This window comes from Drosophila obscura, unplaced genomic scaffold, assembly GCF_018151105.1.
Source record: "Drosophila obscura isolate BZ-5 IFL unplaced genomic scaffold, ASM1815110v1 contig_73, whole genome shotgun sequence".
In the NCBI taxonomy this organism is placed as follows: domain Eukaryota; kingdom Metazoa; phylum Arthropoda; class Insecta; order Diptera; family Drosophilidae; genus Drosophila; species Drosophila obscura.
In genome coordinates, this window is record NW_024542865.1 from 2,813,834 (window position 1) to 2,826,127 (window position 12,294).

General features: G+C 43.3%; 1 protein-coding gene across 1 annotated transcript; it reads right to left on the reverse strand.

The window, feature by feature from the left end:
• Nucleotides 1-10,483: 10,483 nt before the first annotated feature.
• LOC111065083 lies at nt 10,484-11,280 on the reverse strand. The gene is made up of 3 exons (XM_041595567.1): nt 11,173-11,280; nt 10,916-11,110; nt 10,484-10,731 (listed from the first exon to the last, which is right to left on the reverse strand). Exons 1-3 carry the CDS (start codon nt 11,264-11,266, stop codon nt 10,613-10,615), a joined length of 408 nt encoding a protein of 135 aa, XP_041451501.1. The 5' UTR covers nt 11,267-11,280; the 3' UTR covers nt 10,484-10,612.
• Nucleotides 11,281-12,294: the final 1,014 nt, after the last annotated feature.

Genomic DNA, 12,294 nt, shown 5'->3' on the forward strand with positions numbered 1-12,294 from the left:
AAACTATTTCTAATATATATTTAAAATATGTGTAGGGCTTTTTTAGCACTTGTGCAATGATAAAAACAATTTCACACACAGCTTATGGTTTTTTTATAATATTTATCAACTAATTTCCAAGTCGCAAGTGTTCACAGCGGACTCCATCAGGGGGTTAAAGTTAATTTACTCTCAATCAGATTGTTATCTCACGTTGCAATATTCCCCACATTTCTCAAAGGCTTTTCGTTCTATGTGCGCACAAACAAACTTCCCCAATATGGAGAGGAGCAGCAGTCCCAACTCTTTACCAGAGTTCCAGAGTTTTCAGTGCTGTGTCCTATTGCGGACATCAATCCATCCGAGAGGCCACGGTTCATTAAGTCTCTGCCTTTGCTGCTCTCCTGTCTGTCTCCTGGCCTCAGCCTTTTTGCAATTCCGAAATTTCCGACTGATATGGAAGCCTTAAATTTGTGGAATTTTCAGGGGGTGGTGTGGTGGATGCTACCTACAGCACGCGCCTTCTGCGTTGGCAGTTATGATGCGGTTGCTTTGGCTTTCCACTCTACAGGAGTAGATGCAGGAAAACTGCACTTTCAGCTTCTATTCTGCTGCTCGTTTCCGTTTTCCCAGCTTTTCGGGGGTTTCGAGTTTTTTTTTTTCCACCCTCCCCCTGTTGGCTTCACTGTGCGGCCGCCGTGGGTTTTGCGGTGCGTCTTTCAGCTTGTGTTTGCCGGTCACGTTGTTGCAGTTAATTGTCGAAAGTTGTCAGCGCCCAGAAGCCGCTCCAATGCTGCAGCTTGCAGGCTGCAGCCACTCTTGGCCATCATCTCTTGGCCATTTCTTGCTAATTGCTGGCAGTGCGTAAATTGCGTGAGTTCCTGTTTCCAGCTCTATCTCTCTCCACCAAAATGGATGCTGGCCCTGGCCATAAATTTCCATTGCCCTTGCTTGGTTTTTGGCGTACCCTTTTCAGGGTATTATTTGCCCAAGAATGCAAAACAAATATCCCAATTATTTGCCAAATCTGCCAGTGCGAACGAATCATTGAATCTACAGGGTGGACTGATATCTCGGAACAATTCCTCACCCAAAATGCTAGAATTCCTTTTGTTTTTTTTTTTCTTTGGTTTTATTATATTTTGCTTACACTCGTACATTTTCTGCGTTCACGTTATTTTCAAGTTTTTTTTTGGGGGAAATAAATTATGTTTTTGTTGTGTTTTATCAGGCGGAACACGAGACAATTGCCTGCTGCTGCTGCTGCTGCTACGAATGAAGAAAAAAAAAAGTTTACTTTGCCTTCGGTTCAAAATTGTTTCTTTCTTTTTGTTTTGATATATTTATATATGTATGCACATACTACATACATACATATATATACATATATATTTTTTGTTGGTTCCTCAAATGGAATACAATTTTTTTCGCTGCTGCATTCAATGACGGGCTGCTACACATGTCAAACTTTCTTTCATATCATTGAATCAGGCAAAGTTACGCAAAACTTTTCCTCGCCTACAGAGTCAGCAGAGCCAGCCCCTCCATGCAACAACATTCAAAACGCCAGCGCCTGCGAGTGTGTGTGTGTGTGTGTGTAAGTGTGGAGTGTGTGTGTGTGGAGTGTGAGTACGAGTGCAGATGGAAATCTCAAAACATTCGAAACAAATTTACAGAAAGAAAAAAGAGGCAAGGAATTTCCAAAGAAGCACGTGAAATGGGTGGGGGCGGGGGCGATGGGGAAAGAAAAGAATCAGAGAACCTGAAACTGATAAAGGTAATCGTATTGTTTTTTATTGCCTTGCCGTAAACTCTTTGGCCCAGCCAATTTAATGGGAAAATCTGAATCAAATTGATATTTGAAAATGCAAAGAGATGAATATATCCACCCCGCTACCCTCGCTAGCTTCTAGCTTACATGCTAAGCGCTATGAGAGCCGTGTGTGGAGAGAGTCAGTCGGATGGAGAGTGCAGACAGATCTGCCCAGTGCTAACAGTGCGCTGTAAGCGGTAAGCGGTAACCGTGAGCGGTCACAGTTAACAGACTGTATGTTAACTTGAGCTATGCTATTAACAGCGCTGCTGCTCAGTTACAGAAGAATACCCAAGACATTTATTTAAATATGCCCACTAAACGAATGCGTCCGAGTGGAATTTTCTTATTTAAATTTGCTGGAAAATATACCTCAAAATGTTATCAAATAGGAATACAAAAAAATATATGCAGCTATGTATCAGCAGTGTGCTATAAACTTGTCCAGCAGCAGCAGCTCTTCCGCAACAACTGGTTGACAACAGCTGACAGGAACCCTAAGCCAGGCTTAGGACTGCTTTCTTCCACTCCCACTCCCCTCCCACTCACACTCTGTGTGTATTTCTTTTGGCTTTCCTCCTTTCGGCGACACTGGCCTGTCATTCTTATTGTTTATGAGTGGAAAGAAATTTAATTTTATTTGTGTAACTTTAGACGCGTGAAATAAGAAGGAAAGAACCAACGAGCGAAGCAAACTTTTTCGGAGAGAAGACAAAAAGCCAAGAGGGAAAAAAATGTAACATAAACTGATTTGTCCAGGACAGGCGACGAGCAACGAGTGAGAGGGAGGGGGAGGGCGAAAGGGTCTCCCAAACTAGCGGTGAAAAATGTTTACAGCTGACGACTCGCACAGAACATGACAAAGAACAAGCCAACCCCCCCACACCCCACACACACCCCACCGGAAAAAGAATAAAACAAAAATAATAGAAAAATGAAATAATAATAATGCTTTAGCCGGTATACAACACTGACAAAACAAAGAGCAACCGAGACGGACATATACATAAAGGAGAGAAGAACGGAGAGAGAGCGAGCGAGAGAGAAAGTGAAATAGAAACAAGTGCAAGAGGGCTAGGGGTACGCGGGGCTTAGGGGATTGTTGGTGGGGGGGTACCCCGTCTAAGCCCACTCGTTGTGTATTTGCTTAGTTGATGTCCTTAGGAGAAATTACATTCAGTTTGTCTGTCGTGTCGCTCCCCTGTCTCGCCCTGGGTTGGGTGTGTGTGGCGGTTGTCTCTCTGTTTGCCCTGCTAAGCTCTTGAGGAACTACAACCCGACAGACAGACAGACGGACAGACAGACGGACAGGCAGAACAACAAAAGTGCAGCCTGGAAAATTGTCCTTGTTAGAAGGAGCACCCTCTCCAAAAAACAAAAAAAAACCCAACCCCAATCCCCAGGACTCGCGTATGCACAGAGCAGCAACAAACAACAAAAACAACAGCAACAAAAATCTAGAAAATGAGCGCCATGAAAAAGGATATACTATACAATGAACATAGCGAAAAAGTAGCTACAATTCCCGGCTCTTGTCGTTGTCGTTGTCGTTGTCGCTGACGTTGTCGTTGTTCTGGCGGGGTCAAAACAATTGCAGCTAACAAAGCCAACGGAATTTCAGAGAGGCAGACAAAGCCAGAGAGAGCGAGAGAGAGATAGTCATAGCCATTGTTGAGCCGCGAGAGTTGATACAAAAAGTGGGTATATTAGCCAAGGGAACACATTTCCACATAGATTCCAGTTAGATGGCCAGAATCCAAATAAAACAAATATTCTAGATTGTTTTTTTTTTTTTTTTTTGCTGCTAATTTTTTAAGCTATTTTTGGCAGCTCTTTGCTGGTGTGCGTGTGTGTTTGGGTATCACTTAGTCGAGCATTTGTGTATGGCATGTTTGTCGAGTGCCTTGAGACTTGCGACTTCCGCTTACAAAGACAGAGAGGCAGCGACATGTGCACCCACTTAGGGGCAACTTCCTCTTCAATCTATCCAGCTATGCAGCTATCCAGCCATATCCATGGCCCCAGACAGCATCTAACTTTCATCTCATTGTTATTGAAAGTTTAAAGCGTCGTCGTCGTTTCTGCCATGCGGGTAGGAGAGTCCTTTCTGGCCCGACCGCCCTGCCCGACTGCTCTTCCTGTCTGCCCTTCCTGGCTGCCTGGCCACCCTGCCTTCATTGGCCTACCAACTGCCCATTGACCATTGACCACTTATCCAGCCTCCTGCATGCGGTGTCTCTTTTGTTGTGCGAAACCTATTGGCTATTGGCTATTGGCTTTCCTGGCTCTGATCGCAAATTGTATTTGCACGGCCCCAGCACTTGTCCCATTGTGTGTCCCAGTTGGGTTGGGTGCCTCCGGGCACGGGCTCGGGCTGCGGCTGGGGCTGAGGCTCCTGCAGTCGTCGCAATATCAATTAGCAGGGAAATTGCACGCCACGCCGTGGCAGCTAGATTTTGCGGCAAAGAGAGCTTAATGGAAATGGACTGGTTTAATTTAGGCCATAACAAAGCAAAATTCTAAACAATATATGGCTTAGGGAATTTGATTATAACTCGATTGCAGGCCATCCAGCTCAGACGAGCGCCATTCACAATATTCTATTCATGCTGCATTTTTGCCACAGCGTGGGTACAAACATAAAAGGTTCTGCCTTAATATTAAAAAAAAAAAACAAAAAACGTTGATTTGATTTTTCCCAAAGAAATCTGCTCAATGTTGAAGTCTGTTCTCGAAGCCCTGCCCTGCCCCCAACATGTGAAATGAAAGTTTTCATTTAGCTCCGCAAATTTCTGTATTCATTTGGTGTGCAATTATTTACGAGTAGTTTTTACCCCCGATTACTTTTCATTTGATTTGTATTCAATTGTTAGTTTTGTGTGAATCATACACAAAGCCAAAGCCAAGCCACAGCCACAGCCAGAGCCACTCATTGCTGGCAACATTTTGTTGATTGGACACCCCAAAAATATAAAAATACAAAAAATAAAATAAAAATAAGCCAAAAAGCTTTTGCAGTTTTTGGTCATTTTAATGTCGTCTCATTTCTCCACAGAGTCTGTCGGGGAGAGTGTCTGAGGCGCTCCTCATCGTCATTATTGTCATGGGCCATTGGCAGCATTTTGTCTTGCTGTTGGCCTTTTGTTTCGCTTCAGCTTTGGCCGTCGCATACTCCCGTTTCGTATCGTATCGTATCGTTTTTCTTAGCTGATTTTGCTTATGCGAATTTAATTTACCGAAACTGAGAAATGGACACGGAACCAGAGTCGTTGCCCACTTCACGCGATCGTCATTACCAACAAACAAATAATATAGAAAGAAATAATATAGAAGAAGAGAGATACGTTAATTGTGTTTATACATATATATATCTATAATATATATCTATAGTAATATATATATATTTCATAGCCATGCAGATGTCCACTCGTGTGTGTGGTGTCTGTTTGCTTAATGGCAAATGATTACTGCCAAATGTGTCCATTGTCCATTGTCCATTGTCGTTGCTACTGGCAACAATTGCGAGACCCGAAAACATAATTTGTTTTCAAATATATTTGTGTTTATTTTCTGTGGGTAAATGCGAGTGCGTGCTCTCGTAATTGCTCGATTTGGGGCTGGGTTATGTAAGGCCATTTGCGGTGTCTGTTGATGTTGATGTTGATGTTTGTCTCCCATAATCAGCAGAGAGAAAGCATAGCAAAAAAAAAAAAAACAACAGACGGCTGAAAATTCGATGATAATTGGGAAAGGTAACCCAAAGTGGCAGCCATCTCCCCTCCCCCCAATTACCCAATCGAACAAAAGAGCTGCAGCAACTCTTCAAAATAGATGAGATATTACCGGCAGAATATCCATCTGAATATATGTGTATATTTATATAGGTATATTCAAGTCTCTAATATCGATCCAACAATCAATCATCCAAGCATATTTTCAAACCCTCTCTACGCAGTGTTCTTCGCCCGCCTTCTCCTGCTCCTCCTCTTTTGTTGGCCAAAAGTCATACAAAGTAAATGAAATCAATTTTCCAGCATCGAAATGTGTGCTCCCTGCCCCCGCTGTCTGCACCTTTGGCTTATCGTCTTTGCTTCAGGGCCATTTCACATAGCACTTGGGCCAACAGCAAATTTTCTGCATCGGAACCGTGTCCAAATATTGCCTTTATTGCCACCCCCCCCCATACCCAACCCCACCTCGTACTCGTTCTCGTACTCGTCGGGGGCAACGAAGCTTAGCTCCAATCCGTTTGACATTTTTCACAAATTTTTGGCATTTTTTTTTGGGTGCTCGTTTGAAGCTACGAGCTATCAACTCGTTTCAGTCGCTCACCTGTGCCCGTGCCCCACTGCCGCAGCAGGAATAATGTATCCCTAGCATAGTTCATTGTTCCCTTTTTTGTTTTTTTTTCTTCTATGGAACTCTGCTCTGGTCTCGCCACATTCCCCCGGACAAGGAGCCACATTCCGATGCTAATTCTAATTAAGCGCATTTGATGAAGTAAACGTGTCCCGAGTTCTTACTTCATAAAGAAAACAACCAAACACACAAATTCCCAGCCAACGATACACAACGAAACGAAACGAACGTAAGGGAGAGGAAAAGGAAACGAAAAAGAATGAATCAGCGGCGAGCGGGGATTGGGGGAAAAAAGGAAAATCCAAACCCTCCTCCTCCCACAGCTGAGCTGAGCACAGATACAATTTCAACGCGCTCTCATTAAAAACTTTCGCAAAGGCAATAAAAAAGAAGAAGCCAGTCAAAACGATTGGAGCAACGGACACACGAGCCGCGTCACTATGCTACCCAGTAATCGGTTTCTACATAAACAAAAAAACATAGCCCCTAGTCTGCGTAGGTCCAGGGTTCCAGCTCATCCTGGCTTTATAGTTTCTATGGCCCATCACAAGCAGATTCTGCCAGCTAGTAGCTGAAAGCCTTCGCATCGATGCTGCATAAGCTGCCGGCTAGCAATATACCCCCACAATCTTCGAGTACCGCGTATGACACACACCCACTTTGAGCAGCTATGCCCAGAAAATGAATAAATAAAATAAAAATCTGCAAGCAGAGAGAGGGAGAGGGAAAGGGGGTGAGGGAGAGAGGAAGATTGAAGGGTGGCAGAGGGAAAATTCATTGTCATTGTCAAAATAAATTTTTCTTTTGAAATCCATTAAAGGTTTCATTCGAAGCGAAATTGTTAGAAAAAGTGCAAAGCCAAAAACAGCAGCAGGGGGTGGAAACCAAAACAGAAACCTAACCGAACAGAAACCGATTGGGCGGGGGGAATGGCAGGAGCGGGAAAGGGGGGAAAAAAAAATTGAAATTATTACAAAACTTTTGTGATTATCTCGGTTGCCTTCGCCGGGCCGGACCCGTCCGTCGAGGACTCTGCCTATTCGGGGCGGGGGGTGGTGAAAAAAAAGGAAAAAAGTTAAATTTGTTTCGCCCAATAACTGTCAATGCGGCAAGCGTTTGGGCGTGGCCATTCGCTCGATTTCCCGGACAATTGTTGCGCCAACACAAGCAGCGGCAGCAGCAGCAAGCGAAGGCGGAATAAGGACTGGGCGGGGCGGGGCGGGGCGCCAAGAACAAAAGCGAGAGACCGCAATGGGAAATACCCTTGCCACACACATAGTTGGAAAGCTAAGAATAAAAGAGGGCTAAAGACTACTTGCCACACGAAAAGTAGCTAGAAAACTTTCGAATAAAGCAATTATACTTATACATATATAATTACTCCAATACTATAATTATAATACTCCAAAAATTAGATGTGCCCGAAATGAGCTTAGAAATCATGCCGCAAAATCGAAATTTTATTCTACATTGCATTAAATCCGCTTTGGGAATGCCCTAAAACTGAAAAAGAGCCAACAGAAATGAGTTAACACTTTGCCATAATCCACCAAAAATGAGATCACATGCAAATCGTTTTCAAAACTAGCTCAATTAGTGAACAATAAAGTTGGGCCTAAAGCTGTGCCAAAAGACGTGACATAAATCAGTTTTGTTTATGGAAACGGAACCAACGTTGCTGCAGTGCGTCACAAAGTGAAGCCTCGTTTCGTAATAGCAATACCCTGTGGCATTTGGCTCTGCGGAGAAAGCATTAGCAGCAGCAGCAGCAGCCGTCCATGGCCTTGCCATCGCCGCCGCCGCCTGTCAGTCGCGCAGAGCAGCAGCCGGACCTGCACACCCCGCCAAAAGCAAGCCAGCCAGCCACTTAATATAGAGATTTATGCTAATCAAGCCAAAAGTATTTGCCGAGAGGGGTCTCTGGTCTTCTTCGTCAGCGTAGTCCAAGTCCAAGTCCAAGACCAAGAGAGATGCTCAAATGGAATGGAATGGAATGGAATCGCTTCGAGTGGTATGTTTGTAGTGGTGGTGTGGCGGGTCGGTCTTTCCTCGCCTCGTCATACTAAATGAAAGTGAAAATTCTTATGTAATATGCTAATATTTTCTTGGCGCGCCTTTGGATTTTGGGTATCTTGCTGCCTCTGCCTCCCTGCTGCTTCTCTTCTGTGTGGATTACGAGAGATTTTTTGTTTTTTTTTTTTTATAATTTTAGATTTATGGAAAGACGCTAAAGAAAGCCAAAAGAAGTGTTGCTTCCTAATACCTTTTTTTGGGCGGGGTGTATTATTATTGTATGATGCAGGGCTTTGTCCAACAGAGCCTCAAAATGTTTGCAATTAATAAACATATTTTGTTTATTTTATTTTATTATTGTTGTGTGTTTCAGGGCTGGCACATAATGTCTTCTTCTTCTTTGGTTTTTGCTGTTTACAATTATGTTTAGATCTGTGTAGTGTAGTGTATATTACTGTGTGGTGTAGCGTAGTGTCATTTGTGCATCTCTCTATGCACCATTTCTGTGTGTGTTCTGTTTCAGTGTATTTGCTGGCTCTGTCCCATGAGTTTTGTTGCAGTGTGCGGCGTGCGGCGTGCCTGCTGACATTGGGTTTTGTGTTTGTTTGTTGTTTTATTTTTTTGCATTGATATATTCCTTCATTGTGTATATTCCAATTAGATCTTTGTGGGTCTTGATCAATACCCAGCGAATGATAATTGGCAGAACATTATCGCCCAGATTTACGGACAGGAACTGCTCCAGACTATCCGTGCTCATCACCGGCTGCCTGTTTTTGGCCCTCTGCAGTTCTTTCGATAAGAAGTCAATTATTTTGTCCATTTGATTGCAAAGTTCGACCAAGTCGACCGGAATTCCGTGGGGCTCGACCATTTTCACAAGCTTCTAAAAAATTCTAAAAAAATCGAACACACAAATTTATTTCCTTAAAGTTTATTTAGTTTGCGAATATTTTTATATTACCAAGAAGTAGATTCTCTGATGCTGCTGCTGCTGCTGGTAAAGGGACACTAATTTGTCTGTTCTCTAGCACTTTTCTGGCACTTTTGGCACTGCTTGCAATTTTTCACAAGAAAATTCCAGAATGAAAAAAAAACAGGACAGAAAAGTTTGACAGAGCAGAGCATCCAAAGGCGACTTGTTTCCTCGTAATTCGAAAAGAGTTTTTGCTGCTTTTGCTTTGCTTTTTCTGCTTCGCTTTGGCTCCTAAATTATGTCCGTATTTTGGTTAAAATAAATTAATTAACATTTAAGTGCGGCGGCCGTGTGAATGAGAGATGGAAAAACGTGGAGACATTTCGATATTTGTGGCGATATTTGGGCTGCAGCTTCGAATGTCATTATGACGTCTCTATTCGATTAATATTCGATATATTAATTCTTGATTATATTTAATATGTTTAAAAGAGGCTTTTAATGTGCGCTTAAAGTTCAAAGCCGAAAGGGAGTCTCTTCCCTTTTTGGTTTTTGTTTTGTTTTTTGTTCAAACCATCGATATTTATAGAAATAAGAAGAAAAAACATCGTTGCATCGATAGTCACATTGATGCTCCTCCACCTCTAAATGCGAATGGAAAGTTTAACCCTCGAAATATATATTTATTTGCTATTTTTTTTTTGTCGTTTGGGTATTTAAATAATTTATTAATGCACATAATTTCGGGATTAGATAATGCGAGAAGCTATGTGTGGGTTATGTGTGGGTTATGTGTGCATTCGTGCATCGATTGTATCTGCGTATTAAAAATCAATTAATCTGCGGAGAAAACATTGTTTATGCTAATCGTATGACAGCGCCGTGCGATAAAGAGAGAGGCAATTTGATAAATGAGCCGCGAAATGCCGGTGCAAATGGCAAACCAAAAGCCAGCCAAAGGCCACCCAACTAAATCGAACAAATTTCTAATAAGAGACAGAGACTTACTTCAAAAGATATCTGAGTGGATGTACTGCCACATGTGGCAGGGGATTCTCTTGCCATTTAATATTAATTTTTGTACTCGGTAAAAGCTGTGCAATTTTAAGCCAATAAATGTCCCATTTCCAGCTGCATGGCATGCCTAATAATTACTGTCGATGCACGGTAATTTTCAGTTAACTTTTCGACCATTGAGGGGTGCTGCCATCCGCATCCGCATCCGCAATAGTATTGACAGGTAACTGGAACTGGAACTGGAACTGGAACCATCTTAATGGGATTTCTGTGTAGAGAGCACACAAACAGGGAAATGTTGCTGCCATCTGTCCAAATCATTCAGCACAACATTCGGTTTTGAGTTTTAAAATAATTTACTTAATTATATTTAACGTAGAGTGGAATTAAAAGCCCTGGCTTGGGGTATGGTATGTGGTATATGGTATATGGGTTATGGTAAATTTAAATACATGTAAAATAGTTTGTTGAATAAATAAATTAAGGGGGGGTGGTGGGTGGTGGGTGGCTGGCGTTCAGTAGGGATTATTGCAGCAGCAGTTCTTGATGAGGGCATGCTCGTAGCAGGATTTGGCATACAGCAGGGAGCAGTCGTAGTAGGAGCACTGCGGCGGTCGCAACTGTGGGGCGGATGCTGCACGGAAAACAATTGAAAAAAATACCAAAAGGGTTTTAAATGCATTAAGTGTGGTGGCAAATTGAATGAAATTAATAAATGCAACAATGCAATGCTGGCTTGTATAAAAAGCCCCCACATAAATAAATAAAATGCTGATGTGGCAGCAGACGAGAGAGAGAGAGGTTCCCTGATTAATTACCTGGAAAATCACAGCAGCAAGAGTCATGCACCATCTTGTGGGAGCAGTAGCTGTACACCGAAGAGTCACAGAGCGGACACCCGCCGCCGCCGCCACCGCCGACAGGCTGCTGTGGTTGTCCCCAGGGTGGAAGACCCGGACCCAGACCCGGACCCAAGCCATTCCCAAAGCCATTCTGGCCACCAAATTGACGGGCTAAATGGTTGAAAAGGTATTCAGCATGTATGTTGTAGATCTCTAGAGCTGGGCACACTCACCTGCAGTGTCCTGCTTGGCCAAAACCATGCCCATCAGCAGGGCCAACAGCAGAGCCATCAGCACAGGCGGGCCCCCACTGCGTATGCTGAACATTTTGCCTTGGAACGGGATGGGATCCTTTGTATAGCTCTGCACCGAAATGGTCTTTACTATTTGGTGTTTGGTGTTTGGTGTTGCTGCTGCTGGGGCTGCCGTGCCGCGACTGCAGTCGATGAAACTTTTATACGGCCACGATCGATTGGTCCGTTCGGTTCGGCTTTCGCTTTCAATTTATGTGACAAATTCATAAATAATTTGATGTGTGATGTCAGTTGATGGGCCCTTGAGGCAGCACGACAACAAAGCAACTCACTGACTGACTGACTGACTGACAGATCTCTCAGCTGCTCTCGAAGGTGTTTCGGTCGCTCCCAACAAAAAAATAATAATAAAAAATGATCTTAGCGAAGGAAAGTTACGGGGGCCCACGCAAATGAAGTGAAGCTGAAGTTTGTGTTATTTCGTTTGGTATTCGGTTCGATTGGTTTGACAAGTTGATTGGCAAAACTCAGCCAAAAAAAAAAACTCCCACGCCTGCCACACGGCAACAACATTTTCAGATTTCTTTCTTCTCTTCTTTTCTCTGGTTTTTGTTGTTGCTGTTGTTGTTGGTGCTTGTGACACATTTCTCGATTGGCATTTGGCTGGAGATTGAAGAGCTCACTTCTTGCCACTGGCCCCTGGCCACCTGCAGCTGCAGCAACCTTTTCAACTTTTACTTTTTCCACTTCATCTTCTGCTGTTAATTGTACCTCTCTCTCTCTCTCTCTCTCTCTCTCTCTCTCTCTCTCGTTCCCTCTCTGTGTCTATCTTGCAGTCTCACCGTCAGATATATATTTTTTTTTTCCCAGACTCGCGGAAGCAGCCGCCGCGGCGCTTCGCTTATGTAAAATTAATAAGACATAAAAATAAATTTCGAATTATGCGCATAAAACAAACATCATCAGAAACCGATTTTTGGTCATCTTCCTTTTGGTGTTTTTCTCTCTTCCCGTACCGTACCGTACCGTCCCCTTCCGCCCCCCTCCGTCCCGCCTCGTCTCGTTAATCGTTTAAAGCGAAACGCGAAACGCAAAGTAAAA

Coding starts and splice junctions, on each gene's coding strand:
- LOC111065083 (XM_041595567.1), bottom strand. CDS start 11,266: ATGTTCAGCATACGCAGTGGGGGCCCGCCTGTGCTGATGGCTCTGCTG. Junction 11,111..11,172: donor GGCCAAGCAGGACACTGCAG/GTGAGTGTGCCC, acceptor TCAACCATTTAG/CCCGTCAATTTGGTGGCCAG. Junction 10,732..10,915: donor TTGCTGCTGTGATTTTCCAG/GTAATTAATCAG, acceptor TTTTCCGTGCAG/CATCCGCCCCACAGTTGCGA.